The 18,773-nt window shown below is 31.6% G+C and overlaps 2 protein-coding genes across 3 annotated transcripts; both read right to left on the reverse strand.

The window, feature by feature from the left end:
• Positions 1-4,658: 4,658 nt before the first annotated feature.
• LOC144567671 (uclacyanin 1-like) lies at positions 4,659-5,336 on the reverse strand. The gene is given in 2 exon segments (XM_078317838.1): positions 4,659-4,955; positions 5,100-5,336. Coding segments are annotated over 2 exon segments (369 nt in total). The 5' UTR covers positions 5,266-5,336; the 3' UTR covers positions 4,659-4,752.
• Positions 5,337-7,066: 1,730 nt separating this feature from the next.
• On the reverse strand, positions 7,067-10,518 carry LOC144567616 (E3 ubiquitin ligase BIG BROTHER-related-like). 2 transcript variants are annotated; one of them, XM_078317789.1, is made up of 7 exons: positions 10,225-10,518; positions 9,550-9,874; positions 9,022-9,053; positions 8,634-8,675; positions 8,320-8,441; positions 7,872-7,980; positions 7,067-7,325 (listed from the first exon to the last, which is right to left on the reverse strand). In XM_078317789.1, exons 1-7 carry the CDS (start codon positions 10,420-10,422, stop codon positions 7,269-7,271), a joined length of 885 nt encoding a protein of 294 aa, XP_078173915.1. In that variant the 5' UTR covers positions 10,423-10,518; the 3' UTR covers positions 7,067-7,268. The 2 variants fall into 2 exon arrangements, with proteins under 2 accessions (XP_078173915.1, XP_078173914.1); XM_078317788.1 differs by having other exon boundaries at positions 9,022-9,062.
• Between the last annotated feature and the right edge of the window lie 8,255 nt (positions 10,519-18,773).

Below are 18,773 nucleotides of genomic sequence, written 5' to 3' on the forward strand. Positions count from 1 at the left end.
CCCAGGACAAGGGCCGAAAGGCCCTTTCCTCTAAATGAATATCATCCATTAATCTCGAATTCAGATTTCACCGCGAACTCAGACTCAGTCCATGCACGGATCCCAATCAGTATGCGTACTGAGTATGCATACCGAAATTATATTTTTTTAACTTTTTACTAATCCGTCCGCATACCCAATATACGCTCGGATTTTTTTTTATTTATTTTAGTTCTGTTATGAATTGTTTGAAATTTTTTGACCAATTTTTTTTCGGTTCTATTATGTTTCATTTTGTGGTATTTAGAATTATATGTACACATAAAATTTGACGGTGAAATTGTAGAAAATAAAACGCACTTATTTAACAAATAAATTTTTTGACTAAATTTGAACTAAAAATTACTACAACAAATTATACACATAATTTGAGAAGCATTTTGTACTAAATTGGTGCACAAATCGCTACAAATTACACGCACAATTTGATAAATATTTTATACTACAAATTATATACGCATAACATTAAAAAAAAAAAATTAGTCAAAAAAATTTAAACAATTCATAACAGAACTAAAAAAAAATCTATGCGCATATTGGGTATGCGGGACGGATTAGTAAAAATTCAAATATTAAAAAAATCAATTTCGGTACTCATACCCAGTCCGCCCACCGATTGGGATCCGTGCGCGGACTGAGTTCGAATTCATGGTGGATTCTAAATTCGGAATTAATGGGTGGTATTCATTTAATTCTGATTTACTAGGGTGGTAATGAAAAAAATTTCGGCCTCTCTTGTTGCTCAGAAAAACATTTTTTTCTTTCCTTTTTGAGAGAAAGCCTGTAGGCACATAAAAATAAGCTCACTATCAGATCAGAAAGTCATGTCGGATTCGATTCTCGCTCAAACCCAAAAAATAAAAGCGGAATAGAACGGATTCCGAATCTCAATATTATTTTACAATTTCAAATCAAATCTATATTCACATCATTTTTGCGGATAGGAAGTGAATACCATTATAAATTAATTTAGTTGTAACTTGTAAATATGGATAGTATACATTTACGACTAATATGCGGATATCGACATGAATCAGACACTATTTATCTTAATCGGATGGATCAAATCGTCTATTGTAGTTATGATATCATATTTATTAGGGAAAAAAATTATGTTAGTTTATGGATAAGTATTATTTTTCACATTTGATACATTAGATATAAATATTTGATATTTGATATGTTATATATCAACACTTATATGCAAATGTATCAACACTTATTATAAATAGAAAATGTGTTCTTCTTTCTTATTATATTTGATATGTTATATATCAACACTTATTATAAATAGAAAATATATTCTTCTTTCTTATCGCTCACCCATCTTTTTATATGCTTTTAGATGAGGTTTTTTTTTTTTTCCTCCATTCAATCTCACTCGTATTTTCAAAAATATGTGGAGAATTTTGTGAATCTAAAACTACAAATATCTTATACTCAATTTTTTTTTCAAATATGATCCATATTGAAATACTTTTGAGTTATATTTGCTTAGTTATTTCTTTTGTCTTGATATGCATAAATACTTGAAAGCTTATGTATTTAGACTTAAAAACTTAATGACAAGACTTAAAAGTATATAGGTATAAATACTCGATGATATGCTATGTATATATACTCGATCTTAAAAGCAGAAATAATTAATAATAACAGTACACTTTATCAGGACTACTATAATAGCATGCAAATTTTTTTGGGACCCAATCCTCTATCTGTCCAGAGAAGATCTGAGCCGTTCATTCTATGAATCTCAGCCACTCATCAAAACTGATCTCAATCTCAGCCTTTAATAAATGAGTTTGATTTTATACATTTGTGTCATGTAGTCAAGCGTGTAGAAATCTAAATTTAATTAAAGATGTATCCATCACATGAAAAGCCGCATAGTAATTCAATAAAGTGTCCACGCGTTTTCCCGTCTTTCCACGCACTCCACGCGTTTTCCGAACCGAATAGGCACCGGATACGCTCCACGCGTTTTCCCAACCGTTTAAATACGCTCCACACGAATCTCAAAACACACATAATACTGACCCCTACAGCACCCCGAATAGGCACCGAACACGCGTCACGCAAAAGTTGGGATATCTCACGAATTCGCATCCTCTGAGATATCTCATATGGTGCGTGACTTTTTCAAAAATCTCAACAGTCCAACTACGTTCTGCACAAATCTCAAAGCTCAAATAAAACTCGCTCCCATGCTCTCTCCGAATAGGAACCGGACACGTCGGTCATGCAAAATATGAGATATCTCAGAGGATTCGTACTCATATTTCACAGGATACGCAAAAGTTGGGATATCTCAGAGGATATATTCCCGGATCTTTCGTGGCCCTGTTTGATGTGGTTGTTTGTGTTTCCATCTATTAACACCTCGATTGAATTCATTGATTTTTGTTTCTCTCATTATTGATTAATACATTATGACAAAATCAAATAAATATTAATCACATTTAAAAAAATAATCAAAATAATATTTCAATCCCGTTGCAACGCACGGACACTTAACTAGTACATGTAAAATATTGCAAAAGGATTGTTAAGGGGAACTTCGTTAGGCCATATTAAATTTCTTAGATAATACATATCAATTCAATTTATTTTAAAATATTTTCTCCTGTTGGGAAATTTCTTTTGTCACGTCATTGATTTGGGAATAAGAAATTCAGAATGAACTTTCTCTCGTGATGTTTTTCATTACTCTTTTATTTCTCGTTAATTTTTACTACGAAATTCTTATGCTTATAATTTCTCATAAATTATATTATGAAAATGCACATCTATCACTATCAAAATCCAAAATATACAATCACTAATTTCTAATTCAATATGACTTCGTGTCTTCGTGACCAGTATCACGTCATTGTTATATTTTAAATAAGTTCATATATGATTCACGTTTATTAGAATTAAAAGTTAAAAAGATATTTGTTTCATTCATACATAATAAACACGTGGCACAATTTTATTGAAGGGCAGTTTAAGATGATCTAGCTTTAAATTATTATGGATAATAATTTTATTCATCCAAAACTAAACGCTCTCATAAATATTAAAAAATGTAACCTCTTTTATAAAGAACAATATATAGTTTATCCAATTGAGTTAATTAGGAGCGGTTGTTAAATTTTAAGCATGAGACGGGGATCGAAGATTCAAAGCCACAAACCACCTCTTACATAAGTGTGTATCAAGGTCAGTAAGCACACAAGCAGTAATAAGGAATCAGTAAGCACACCGTCTATTGAAAATTTCAACTTATCAATAAACTTCAAATACTCGGTTGTTGGATCATAGCTAAGGTTAGGACTATACCTATTCCATGTCAGAACAAAAGCAACATATTAAGGTAGTTTTTTTTATGATAGAAGAAGATATAACATTACATTGATTTTCAAAGTTTCTCCTCTCAAAGTATCTACTACAAGCTGTGTTTCTGCACTGCATGGAGATAGTACCCTACCAAACAAAAATAGAAACAATAAACATAAACACCATGAGTAAGAAAGAATTGTATAAAATGTCAGGATAATTGCTATAGAACTAACAAGGCCTAATACCTGTACATATTAGGGACATCAATGCAGATTCATACCAGATTTTACCATTTAAACTTTGAAGGAGATTTAAAAAATTAAAAAAAAATCAAAAGATCTCAGGAATCGCAGGGATGAAAAATAGATCGTATACAAAAAAAATTCATACAGACCGACAAAAAGAAATAAATTAACTCAAATTTTAGAAATCAGAGATAAAAAAATCACTTTATATGCTAAATTCAAATATATGACAGATAGCTTACCTTCTAAGTTCTAACCCATGTTGATAGAAATTAGTTGTGGTATGTATGTCTTGTAAATGACCTCAACCTTGATTAATTAATTCAGTCCCTGAATGGAGATCCTTTCTGTGCTTGTGCTACTTGCTTTTAGTCTTTGCTATTGGCTGAAATTGGTGCTGGTTTACCCCTGTACCAGCACTTAGTACATGTGAATTTTGCTGCTGCGCATCAGTCTTTGTTATTGGCTAAAAGAGCACTTCAATGGCTGGTATGGATCTGATCTTAACTGGTACATATCTGGCCTGTTTTGACCATTTTAAAAGATTCGCATCAGCTACGCATCTTGTTGTATTCCAAAATTTGAGTATAAGATAAATTAAGGTTGACCAACTCACCCAACCAGTTGAGTAATTAAAGAATAAAAATAAACAACACTTGAACAATAATAGCATGGGAAACGATCGAACTGGTAGAACATCTGGTTCTGTAATATGTGCTCATAATTTACTCATTTAAATGGATCTCAAGTCTAGCTAATCTGGCAATTATTATCCAGATATTCAATGCCGAAGACAAAATATTGTCAAGTTGGACGGTATTGTAACTCGTGTTTATGTACCTTTGAGGGCTTCTGAGTTCTGAATATCTGAGTATCTGAGATTCCTTTCTTTTCGAGAAAATTTTCTATTTACCAGAACTTGACTTTATTGACCACCTGTGTTTGAAACTTTGAGGCTTTGAGCAATATAAACATGGAATATTTACGCAGAACTTTACTAATAACAGTAAATGTTCACAGTCAATAAATCAATATATAGCAAATAAAATAAAAAAACCTTGAATAAGAGAATTACAACAGATCACATCTTATTAAAGAAATCCTCTCCCAAACACACAAATGAACGAACTGAGCATCTCAACAATAACTACCCCTTAACATCAACTTCAAGTTTCATGCCTGCATCACAGTGTCCTGGTGTGGAGCAGATGAAATACCTCTTTCCTGCTGTGGTGAGTTTGATGGTGGTGCTTCCTCCTGTGTATGACTTTAATGGGTTGCTTCCAGAGCATGTCTCCTAGTCGGCCTTTGTTACCTCAACTACATTGTGGAATGATGGATATTTGAACACTGAAGACGGCACCAGGTATTAGTCAGGATATTTTTCTTTCAATTTTATATTATTATTATTATTATTTTATTGTTAAGTTTGTAAAGCCAATGTATATAGAACTGGAATTTAAGTTGAGAGGAAATTAAAAGTTTGAAAATTACTTAAGCTGTCACCAGACACGAATGTTTGGCTGGTGGCCCAAGTACTGAGATCAATGTCTATATCCCATCCTCCTGCTCTTCCTCCTACAGGGTAATCTACCCCCATTGCAATTTGAACAAGAAATGCCATTGATAAAACGCACAGAAATGTTTTCCTTGAAGCCATTGTTTTTGGACTAGTCAAAAGTACAATGCAAATCTTGCAAAATCGGATGTGTGGATAATTTGTGCTGAACTATGTGGATCAGAATCTGCTGTTATTCTCAGCAGAATAACAACAGAATCTGCTGCTATTCCTTTCTCTCTCTCTCTCTCTTTAAAGAGGTCGAGAGAGATAGAGTGGATAGCAAGAAATTTGGATCGCAGTGGACGTGATTCCAAACTATGTTGATATGCATATATAGAGTGCCAAGCTATATATAGAAAAAAATTAGGGGTCTCCAATCAAAGTGTTTGAAAGAATCGCCATGTCAGATGATGAGTCGGCCGAAAGAGTTGGTACGCCCAGAATTTGGGCCAAGTAGTTGATAAGAGACTAAGCATTTTTTAAGTCAATCAACGCGGGATAAAGTGTCATATAATATATTTGTTATTTACTTGGTTCAAATCTGTTGGTTGGCTCCATGTGCCATTTCGAAACATTTACGAAGAAATAGCCCAAAATTATTCATTCCTCGAGGTATAGACATGCAAGAGGATTCTGGTCTGGACTTATGGCGCAGTTTAACTTTGCACACTGCGGTGGAGGGGACATTTTGACAACCTGGACACAGGTTGGCCGGAATCTGATGCACGAGCAGAAGTCTCAATGGAAGGTGATATGAGCAGCAGGAGCCTGTGCGGGGCAAGAGGAACATAAGACTGTTCTCAAGTAAAAACAAAAACCAATACTGCGTCTGATAAATATGACATTGCATTTAGATTGAGAGATGGAGCGCGAGTGTATAGGAATCTTAGCAGGACGCTGGTAGGAAATTATTAGCCAAGTGTGGCTAAATATTTCGGGTTACAAGTCCTCTGATGTATAGATAGTGTGGAAGCCATTTTCCTATTTAAAAATTTGTAAATATTTTATATAAATATATTTGTTGCCAATAATTACCGTCGACCATAGAAAATAAAAATTATGGACTCGAAGATAGTTCTCAGGATGAAAATCATTAATGCATATTAACTTGGATAATTTTAACAATGGTAAAATATATATATATATAACTTTTCTACATCAAAATATAATAAAATTTGATAAAAAAATTAATGTTTATGAAATAACTTAAAATTATGTCTATATTTAGTATCTTTAATAGAATATCAAATAACACTCATAGTGTCATATTACATAAAATATAATGTACAACTCATCCATCCAATAACATATTTATAAATAGGGGTGCAAACGGATCGGATACGGATTGTGGTAAAAACCACTATCCGTATCCGTTTTTATTTTCCGGATACGGATACAGATCGGATATTAGATGGATACGAATGCGGATTGGATATTAACCGGATACAGATACGGATACGGATATCCGCTTTTTATAATAGTGAATAACATAATTTTTTTCATAATATCTACTATTCGGATACAGATAGTTAAAATTCAAAACCATATCCGTATCCGTATCCGTACGGATATTCGGATATCAGATATCCGTATTAAATTTTCGAATACAGAGTCAGATACGGTCGGATAATATCCAACCCGTTTGCACCCCTATTTATAAAGCTCTTTTTTAAAAAAATAATAATTTAATTATAAAAATATATAGTCAACATTATCAAAATTTTCGTTACCGAGGGATCCCCCGTTCCCCACCCAACTATTGTTATTTTTTTAGGCATCATAATGCCTTAGTTCAAGTTAGGATCTGTATTACACAACTGAAATGTTACCATTCTAAGTACCAGATAAATTATATGCATGAAATGAATACACTAGAAGAAAAAAAAAAAAAAAAACTATCTGCACGAATAAATTAAGCAGCATCTGAATAAATCATCACTGAAACAGACAGTGTCCACCATTCATAGACTGGAGAATAAATAGTAGCAACAAAAAAAACAGCTGAGAGACTAAACTAATTCCCAATCATCTGCTCATGAGATCAACATAAGCTGCTTTTCTATAGTTTATGAAAGAAATCGATATATTAATTTCTCTGAGCATCAGTCCTGCCTACTGTCCCCCGAGGTTGAAACTTCCGTGCTGCACATAGGACATGTCTGCAAAAAAATTAGATGGTCAGTGAAACTCTAATTATAAAAAATCAACTTTTTACATGTATGAATTTATACAGTAGTTTTAGGGTGTTCTTAAGCTCACCAAGTTTATGGTGGACAAATTCAAAACCTATCAGATTTGCTTCAAACAAAGAATCAAAACCATTGAAACTGATCTACTTCACGAGTAATGTATGTATATTTTTCGAATTAATTAAGTATAAAGTCAAGTGATCAAAAAAATGATGAAAAATAAATGCAGTAATTAGAATAAACTTATTGAAGCTTTTTTTTTTTTACCACTTGACTTTATACTAAGCTAATTCAAAATATATAATTTTGACATGTAAATGCATCATTCGTGAAGTACATCAATTTCAACGGTTTGGATGTTTTTGAAGTTAATCCAATATATTTTTTAAGCTCGTCAGGGGGGGAGTTAATCCGATAGATTTTGATGGTCACCAAGCCCCTTAATGAGCTAAAGACACCCTAATTCTACTCAATTTATATTCATAATGGACATGATTTATTAGGAAGAGAATGAACCTTGTTAATCTGAAGCCACTTGCTAATGCATTCGGGATGGTACATGTGCTTGCATGATAGCAATGACAGTGACTCATCCTCTTCAAATTCAACCCGACAAATGACGCACCTGAAAGTTTTCAACAAGACCAAAAGGCTAAATGGATGCAAGAGTAAAAGGCAAGAACTAAAAAATATCATAAATAGTCACTGTGATGACAGAAAAGAGAGACAATTTGGAATGAGGTAGTAGGGCTGGTGGTGGGAAATCTGAAGTTAAATTCCAAGGGGCAACATGAACAGGTACGATGCTGGTAGAAAATTCTGATGACACAAATGAGGGTAACTACAAAATATATGGTCATTTCTCAAAATGTTAATATTCCACAACAAGCATGCTTTACAAACTCATTTCTCAAAATGCTAATTTTCCACAACAAACATGCTTTATAAACAATAATGAACATACTGTTCAGCATTTTCCCCTTGAACATTCTGAGATTTGTAGTTCACAGAAGGCAAAGCTGCAATTGTATCGACCGATGCACCCCGACTCTCAGTACCAACCACTTCTCCTATTGCTACCAACTCCTATAGTTGAAATAGAGGGAATTAATAGGATTATATATGACTATAATATGGTTTTTTTTGTTCTTAAATTGAAAATATAACAGGAAGCTTGTTTTTGAAAAAATAACTCCCACAAATAATAAGGTTATTATTTCAAAACCAAGAAAAACGAAGAAAGCTGAATTGAAAAGCACGGATTGAGTCTGTTTTTACCTCGTATGAGTATTCATCTGGATCAACCTCTTGCCATGCATCCTGAATGCACAAAAAGAAGCAAAACTCAACTTCTAAGACTCAGCGTTATAAAATAAAAAAAATTTATGCTTATCATCCATATTATGAATCTATGAGTTTCAGTGTTGGTTCATTTATAAAGTGAGGAACGAGAAAAATCTGTTCAAACATCGAATAAAGGGAAAGGTGAAACACATTCAAATAATAGCAATCATAAAGCAACCTCCTAATTATACAATTAAGATAATCAGCAAGCTATACTCACAGGTAGATTAAAATATATTACTATTAAGCATGTGCATTGGACTATATATTTAAAATGGAGGATAAAAGAAAAGTAAATAAATAAAAGCAGCAACATTCACACCTGAGAGTTACTCCCATGATCCTCTGGTTCAACTGCACGCCCTAAAGCACAAAAGGAAAAAAAAACAAAGAATGCATCTTAGACAACTGAGTTACAGATCAATAAGTACTGAAGACCAAATCAACACAAAAATGACAAGCAATGGTTATATGCAAAAGGACCAACAGGAAATATCTCGTACAGATTAGTCAAGGTTTAACGCACCTCCACACAATACAATTAAAGTCCACCATATGATCAAGGCTCTGCAGCATTAAAAATTTAAAAACAGTACTAAAGATGACAGGTTGTAAAATGCTTAGCATGGCAATAATTATGGCCTAATTATAAAACTACTATTTTTCGCTATTCACTAGGAAAATGATTAAAATCAACTGCACTAATAATTTCCTCAAAAAAATCTAAGAGCAGCTTCCTAGTCTAAGTTGATTTGGATTAATGCCTTTGACATTTTGAAAAAAAGGACAGTTAAATAGTACTCTTTTGCATATAATCTACCATAATATACAATATAGTGTTGTAAATTACACTCAAATTCGCTGAGGCCAGCAAGTGCCATGAGACGAACAGCAACCTCCCTCTCCTCAGCATCCTGCAATGCCCTGGCAAAGGCCTCGTCATCCTCAAACTCTCCAGCATCAACCTCTTGGTTGTTACTGGCATCAAAAGCATCTTCGCCGTAATAGCTTCCATCCATTCCCTCTCCCTCTTCAATGAGATGGTCATGATCGATCCCATCTTCTTCTACTCCATCCAACTCTAACTCTTCTTCTTCATATTCATCATAGCTGCCCCCCTCTGAGCTATACTCACTGCCGTCTCCTCCCATCCTAAGCATCTGGTATGCTCTCTCCTGAGAAAGCCAAAAACTATTATAATCGCTAAAAGGAGAAAATAGTTGGTTTGCTGTTGCACCATTTTTATGGTCTTCATAAAAATATATCGTAATTCAATAAATGAACCCGTTTAATAAAACGTTTCCTTTTTAACCTTCTTTTGATAACTAATTTCCAATTTTGTACTGTGAACTACTATGGCAATTGCGCTGATCAGGCCTCAATTTGTTGTCAGGGATTCATTTTTGACATTTCTCGTAAGCTTTTGATTGATACTGTGTTTGAATAAAATATATAGGGGAAAGAATTTGTTAAGAGGAAATAAACAGGCAAATAGAAAGAGGGGAGAAGGGAGGAGATCGCTTGCCTGTTCTTGGAGGACTCTTGCAAGAGCAAGATCGGCGTCGACCTGGCTTAAGGTCGTGAACGGTCTCCTCGTCGGCGCAGCTACCTCCGCCGCCGCAGCTACGGCGGCCGAATCATCGGAATTTACCGCGTTAGGGTTAGGGTTAGGGTTTGGCTCGGCCGGTTTCTCTCCGGCGCTGCTTTCTTTCGAGTTTTCCATCGAGCTCGGAGATAGAGAGAGAAATGAGGTGGTGCCGAGGCGATGAGAAATGGTCCAGAATTAGAGAGAGTTCAAACCTTTGAGGAGAAAGAAATTATTACGAAAGAGGAGAGACGAATTTTATAATCGGTAGACCGTTGAGACCGATTTCTTTACTGTGAACCGTATCGCTGAATTGTGGGCCTTAAAATAACTTCTGTGCAAGAGTCTGTTCCGGAGTCCATAGATCCGTGGTGAGACGTGACGCAGCGCGGTAGCTAGTGCGTTTCTCGAGTATATTCGGAAATCTCATACTTGCAGATGCGCCGTTGATGATAATCAACGGTACAGATCGAAGTAAGTACCTATTTGTGAATCAGGGGAGTGGCGATAAACTCCGATCTTCGATTGATATCATTTTGTAGAATCTTTCAGTAGCGAGTTGTTGAAAGGAAGAAAGCTGACCCGTTACGTTAAATGGCACGCACTTGCATTGTTAATTTTAGCAGGACCTTATTCGAACCAATTCGGGCGGTTTGGTTTAGGAGACATTTGCACGAAATAAGGAAAGTATAAGTGTATAACGTTGCATTGTCCGTTTTGTTGGGAAGTAGTTTCTTGCACGGGGATGCCAAGTATAGATCAGCTTATTTTATTTCTCCGCATCTCCGGTTTTTTCTAATCATATCAGCAACTACTCGGATTTCCTAATATAACAATAACAGTTCCCAATTTTTGTGAATTTAGGTACATTTCAGCTGAGATTTTCAGTTACTCGTTGCTAATTGCTCGGACATTTGATCAATATGCGAAGGGGAGAGCTATTCTACACGCAACATTTGTAAAATCTAGCGCTGAGAGATTTTTTCTTACTTAATTTCAATTTTATCCTCTTAACACTCTCTTTCTTCCATTAATCCAATTAATGCGTAATCTCTCTCTTCAAATCAAAAATTAAAGAAAAAAATAATAATGCATACTCTCTTCCAAAAATAAAAATTAGTCAATTAACGAGGATTCTCTCTTGCATTGGACTCAATTTATTGTGTAGGAAATCCTTCTGAAGTCAAATATAAGCTCACTTTGTAAATATGTGCATGATCAAGTAATCACATGCTTCAGAGTAGTGCTCATGTGTGATTTTTTTTTTATTAAAAACTTAATTTGGCTTTAATTTATCACTTGCGCCATAGTTAAGATTTTTGAACATATTACATGCACATCCTGCATATTGCCTTCTTTAAAAATAATCATATCTCTATTCAACCATATATTTCACAAAACAGACTCTCGAATAATTTCAATAATATTTGGTTCCTTTCATGGAATATAGTAATCCATTGCCCACAGGGTACCTATATTAGTATACTCAAAAGAAAAATTATTATATTTAGCAATCCAATTCCAAATCAATCGTACAAAATTGCAAGTCACAAACAAATGGTCCACAATTTCCTTGTGGGAACAGCACACACACGTAGTATCACCTGTCCATCCCTGTTTACTTAATTGTTCTTTAGTTAAGACACGCTTTTGACTCACTGACCATAAGAAAGTCTTAATTTTTAAAGGAATTTTAGCATTCCAAATACTATTGTAAGTATTAACAGGGACTTCACCAAATTCTAAAAATTTATAAAGGGAATTAACAGTGAAGGTACTATGTGGAGTCCACCTCCAAGATATTTGGTCAAAAGTAAGGTTTAAACTAATAGAAGATAAACGGTTGACTAAAGCTATCCATTCAGTAAGATAAGTTTTTGTTAACTGTCTAGCTAAATGAATATTTAATATATTGTTATGAAAAGCATCAGCTACCATAATAGTCTTGTCGTAAGCAATTTCAAAGAGATTAGCTAGGGAAATCAACACAACAATTTATCCACACACCATGCATGTAGCCAAAACCTTATTGATTCTCCATTACCAATCAGCCAAGTAGTACTTACCTTAATAATGTGTCTAAGTTTTAAAATATCATTCCATAAAAAGATTTCACTCTTCTATCACCTGTATAAGAATTTTTTTCAATTATGAGCTCTTTCCAATGCTGTTTTAAGTTATATTTTTAAAATAAAACTATAGTTTTACAATTCAACAACTGGAAATCTGATTTTGAAAATATTACTTTTATTATTTCCATAATTTAAAATTGAAACCTTTTGCCTTTAGATAATAAATTTCAAATTTTAAATTTGACGTCGAAAGAGGCATGTGGTATTTTTTTTTAAAGCGTGCGCTATTTTTAAGGAGAAATACAATCTTGCACGATTTAAGAAATATACAACCGTACAAGATGGTAGAGCGGCCTCTCCATACGTACAGAGATGAATCAGGTAGTTCGAGTGGTTTTGTAATGACGAGGGTCAATTATATTATGTATCAGTGTTGAATTTAATGATAGAAATGTGTTTGACTTGTGTTTTGCAAGTACGAAATAGTAAAAAGAAAGAAAGTGAAATTAAACCTGTTACATATCATAAAAAAAACAATTGCTTTGCTATTCTACTTATTCTATAAAATAGTAAAGTGGGATAAAAAAGGACTAAGTATTGAAAAAGTACTCATCTACATAATTCTAATATAATTTCACAGTTTTACTAAATTTTACTTCCATTCGACAGCTATTTTTCTGTAATTATATATTTTTCCTCCACTCAACCAGTACAAAAGAGCTCCAAATTGATACAGAAAAGAGGGAATTTCATGTATATTCTTGAAGACTTCAAAATTATGTATTTTTTCCTCTAAAATTAATTATATCATAATTATCATTCTAAATGTTAAAATTTTACATATTTACCCATTTTATTGTCTTTTTTTATTAAAACACATTTTAAATTTATAAAAGACTCGTTTTATTATTTATTAAAAAAAATATATATGTAGCATGATTAAAAAAATGTCAGTTTGCAAATTCGTTAGTTTTCTAGGGCAAATTGGTCATTTCTCTACTTCTGACACATACACAGTTATACTTAGATATATGTTTGTGTAAGTGTCAAAAGCAGACAAATGACTCATTTGGCCTTGAAAACTGACTAATTAAGATACATTTTTTGAAACGTGCTACAGATTGTTTTATTTTAGTTAATGAAGGGTAAAATGATATTTTTTAAATTCAAAATGAGTTTTAATAGAAAAATAATAAAATGGATAAATTTGTGAGTTTTTGATATTTATAAGGGAAAATAAGTAATTTTAATGTTTTTGAGGGAAATACATAAAATTTCCGATTTTTTTTTTAAAAGACAACTGTTATAAAATAAAGATGAACAAGCATAAAGAAAAATAAACAAGATAGAGAGAAAAAAGATGGCAACCTTTTTATTCATAAATTTCTCATATATGTGTACAATATAAGATTACAAAGCCTCTATTTATAGGCTATAAATTGTAAATGAAAAACCATCTAAATAAATGGAGAAATAAATTTCAATAGTAGTGGCCATCAATTCCAATTGTAGTGCATGGAGTAGTGAGGAATAAATTGATGATTTTGGGAGTTACAACATGAATGACATCCACACATTTATAATATATTTATAACACTCCCCTTGGATGTCCATTACATAAGAATATGCCTCATTAAAACCTTACTAGGAAAAATCCTATGGGATAAAAATATAGTGAAGGAAAAATAATACAATATTCTTCTAAATATCTAACTACAACCTTACCAGGAAAACCCAGTGGGAAAAACCATGGTTAAGAAAAATATAGTGCATATTAACTCCCCCTCATGACAGCATCAATCAAGATCTTTAAGTCGGCGAACTCCAATATTATAAACTAGCTTTTCGAATATTGCCATAGGGAGTGCCTTAGTGAATAAATCTGCTAGATTTCTCACTTGAACAAATTTGCTGAACATTAATAACATTAATATTTTGGAGATCGTATGTGAAAAAGAATTTTGGTGAAATATATTTTGTTCTATCTCATTTAATGTATCATTCCTTTCATTGAACAATACATACAATATTATATTCATATATGATCTTCAGGATCATTTCTCTAAAAGACAATCTACATGTCTGACGAATGTACTGAATCACAGATCTTAACCAAACACATACTTGACTTGCTTTTGTGTATTGCTAAATTTTCTCATAGGTAGCGAAATATATGTTTAATTATATGCCAATATCTTCCTGTGAGAGAAGAACTATATCTTGCTAATAAATTTACTATAAATGATATATCATGTATTGTATGCCCATCAAGATAAGTGCTCATATTGCACTAAGATATGGTACTTCAGGATCAAATAGTTCTTCATCATTTTCTCAAGGTCTGAATGATCTTTATTCATATCTAATGATCTTACAACCATAGGAGTGCTTAATGAATGTTATTTATCCATATAAAATTATTTCAGCACTCTTGCAATATAATTTTCTTGATGCATAAAAATATCATTTTTAAATGTTCAATTTACAATCCAATGCAAAATTTTGTTCTTCCAAGATCTTTCATCTCAAATTCTTCATTTAAATAATTTATTCTTTTGGAAGCTCTTCAGGAGTTCCAATGATACTTAGATCGTCAACATAAACTGTAATTATAACAAAATCATTTCTATATCTTTTAATGAAAATACATAGACATATCGTGTCATTCTTATATCAATGTTTCAATAAATATTCACTTAGACGATTATAGCATATGCATCCATATTGCTTTAATCCATATAAAGACTTATTTAATTTAACTGAATAATGTTCTCGAGAACCTAAATTACATGCTTCAGGCATCTTAAATCCTTCAGAGATTTTCATATAAATATCATTATCAAGTGAGCCATATAAATAGGCTGTAACAACATTCATTAGGCACAAATTAAGTCCTTCATGGACTGCCAGACTAATTATATATCAAAAAGTTGTTGCATCCACCACAGGTGAGTATATCTCAAAAATTTCACCTTTCTCATGTTATTTTCTCATAAATATTCATTTATATCATACTGGTTTTATACCTTAAGGTATAAGGACTACAGGTCCAAAAACTTTTCATTTTTCAAGAGAGTTTAATTCTACCTCAATTTCACCTTTCTATTTTTGTTAATTATTTTCTTTGTCGACATTCTTTAATAGATTTATAGTCATGATCCTCAATAGTTATTATGTTTAGCGCTATACAAAAATATTATTGATATCAATTTCATCTCGGTTCCATCTTATTTCATTTATGATATAATTTATCGAGATCTCTTTATTTTCATGAATTTTAGATACCCGAGTTTCTGCTGGAACTCCATATTATTTATAAATTTGATTCTCTTCTGGAGCTTTATATGAAATTATCATATCCTCGATTTGACCATTTTCATTCTTTGCTCCTTTTTTTCGAGGATTTTTTTTTATCTTTGGAACCGATTGATCTTCTATGCTTCATGCGTATTCTAATTAGTCTGTCTAACAGAGACATCGACTTTAATTGGAGCATTAGCAGCTGGTACATGTGATTTGGTCACTTTCTTTGAGTCTTTAATTGCGTCTGGCAATTTATTAGCTAATATTTGCAAATGAATTATCTTTTGAATATTTAGTTCACATTCTTTAGTACAAGGATCAAAATAAGACAATGGTAATTCATACTAATATATTTTTTCCAGCTGATAGTTTTCTCCCCATAAGGTTGGGAATTTTTATTCATCAAAATCACAATTGGCAAAATTAGCCATGAATAAATCTCACATCAATGATTCTGAATACTCTATTATATACGGAGATTCAAATTCAATATAAATTTTCAACTTTCTTTAATATTCCATTTTAGTGCGTTGTGGTAGAGCAATTAGAAGATATACCGCACATTCAAAAAAAATTTATATGAGAAATATTAGGTATGTGACCAAAAATCAATTATAATGGGGAAGTTTTATAATATCTAGTTGACATGATGCGAATTAGTGTTGTTGCTTGTAAAATATCATGTCTTCTTTTTATATATGAACATCTACAGGATGTTCAACATTAATTCTGACATTGTCTAGACGTATTTTCATAATTGGATAATCATAAAATTATGCTCTTTAATCAAATCAATTAAGCAAGTGATCTCGGAAACGCCAGGTTGCAATTTTATAACAAACATACATATGATCATCTTGTTGATGCATAAATTAAAATCATAACATATTCAAATGGTTCACATGTTGGATATAATGTTTCACATATATCATATTGTATACATTCTAGAAATAAAATCAACACATAAAAATTCATCAGATTAAATAATATTTTGGTTCTTTGATGAGTGTTCACATTAATTTTTTTTCGCATCATTATTGATCCGGAATGGCCCAACCGGTCATGCCAAATTATAAATATATTATTGTTTATAAACTTTCGGTTTACAATAATATGTGCTTTAATTGTACTAATATATCTGTAGTACAAGTCGGAGAAAAAATATATGCAAACTGTTTTAAATATGCATTGTTTCCTATATATTTAATATTTTTTCAATAGTTGTTTCAACATGATATCCATTTCGGCGGATATTCTTAAAGCTTAACAAATTCTTTTGAGACTTACAAGAATATAATACATCTTAAATTTATGTTCCTCCATATTGGAACAATGTAGTTCTTCCGGAGCCTTCAATCAATTCTCTCATTTATAACAATTGCAAATAACAAAAATAAGCATTATTATAACAAAAATAATAATAATAATTGCAAATAAGAAAGAAATATTGTAAACATTACTTAATTGAGCGAAATATATAATTATGTTTCTTTGTTGAAATAAAAAGTAATAATAATAGCAAAAAATATAATAAATAAATAAATAAATATGTTTTCTATTCTCTCGCATATTGGCTTTTTGCAAATCTCACAAATATTTTGTCATACTTCAACTATTTTTTTATTTGTTATTATTATAATAGTTTGACAATAATTTTCAAATCAAATCAAGACAATATGAAATACACACATTGTTCCATTTAAGTAGTGCATCTATAAGATAAATTCAAAACTATTGAAAATTTGAATTTGTTCCATGAATGCCATAGCCAGCTCCAAATTTCGTTATTTTTCATTGGAATATGTGTGAGTACATGGAATTTCAAAATTAAAATTAGTTGCAAATATTGCCAAGATTATGAAGTTAAATAATTATTTACAGAATTTAAAAAATATATTGGATATTTATCTCATTGGTTACAACATTTTTATAATTACAAACTTGTCTCTTAACAAAACTAATCTTGCCGAATAAATTAGCTTCTAAATATGCATTATCAACTAATTTGCTCATGTTAATAATAATAATTGCAAATAAGAAAGAAATACATTACAAAAATATTTTTTTATTAATTTATTTATTTTTGAATACTATCATTACTAATCAAGTGATTAGTTTTTATTTTCTTTGTTAAAGTAATCAACAACATCCAAATGAGTAACATCAATTTAAATAAGATTGAGCTCACCTTCACAAATAGAATTTGTCTCGATTTTTTTTCTTTATTATTATTGATGCTTGATATAGGTCAACAAAATATTTGCACGTACGACAGGTACGTGGCCAATAACATTTATCACCATAATAATAGCATGAATTATTTTACTCGCTATTCTGTCACTTTTCTTATTCTTTTTATTCATTATTTTATTTTTTCACTTCTAGTGGTAATTCTTTTTGTTTATTGTTTTTCCACTTCTAGTGGAATGATGCGTCTTTTCTTCATTACCATGTCCATATCTAAGAGTGTGTCCATCATATTATTTGCCACTTCTAGTGGAATTATTATTTTGTTCAACCATAAGAAGACAAGAAATATACTCAAAACATTTCTAGAAATCTTCTTCAGCAAAATTAAATTATTAAAAAAAATATGAACATCACATTAATTTTTGCACATTATTTAAATTTTCTTCATTATCTTTCCACTTCGTGTGAAAATATGTGTTTTTGTAATAATCACCATGATAATAAACTCATTCTTGTCCACGTCCACAAGTTTTTTTTTTTTCAAATTTATTATTATATATTGCTACATTTACTTCAGGAAATGGAGCAGAACCAATTAAAGTATTTTGCCCAACAACTCGTTATAATCTCTTCAACCATAAAGAGATAATAAATCAACTTAGAATATCTTTTAACTTCTTCAAAAAGATTAAATTATTGAAAAAAAAATATGAACATCACGTTAAATTTGCGCATCATATAATTTTTCTTTATATCTTCTTCAGGAAGATCTTCTTAATATCTTTTGAAATCTTGTTCAAGAATATTCAATTATTGAAGCAAAAAAATATGAACCACTATACAATATTTGTGCATCATATAAATCTTCTTCAAGAATATTTTTCTTTTAAATCTTCTTCGGAAAGATTAAATTAAAAAATGCAC

Source organism: Carex rostrata, chromosome 16, assembly GCF_964058835.1.
Source record: "Carex rostrata chromosome 16, lpCarRost1.2, whole genome shotgun sequence".
NCBI classification, from domain to species: domain Eukaryota; kingdom Viridiplantae; phylum Streptophyta; class Magnoliopsida; order Poales; family Cyperaceae; genus Carex; species Carex rostrata.

Bases quoted from the DNA above. Each gene is read 5' to 3' on its own strand.
- LOC144567616 (XM_078317788.1), bottom strand. From the start codon at position 10,422: ATGGAAAACTCGAAAGAAAGCAGCGCCGGAGAGAAACCGGCCGAGCCA. The intron at 9,875-10,224 runs GCAAGCGATCTC...TGGCTTTCTCAG, and splicing joins CAAGAGTCCTCCAAGAACAG to GAGAGAGCATACCAGATGCT. The intron at 7,981-8,319 runs GTATGTTCATTA...GAAAACTTTCAG, and splicing joins CAAGGGGAAAATGCTGAACA to GTGCGTCATTTGTCGGGTTG.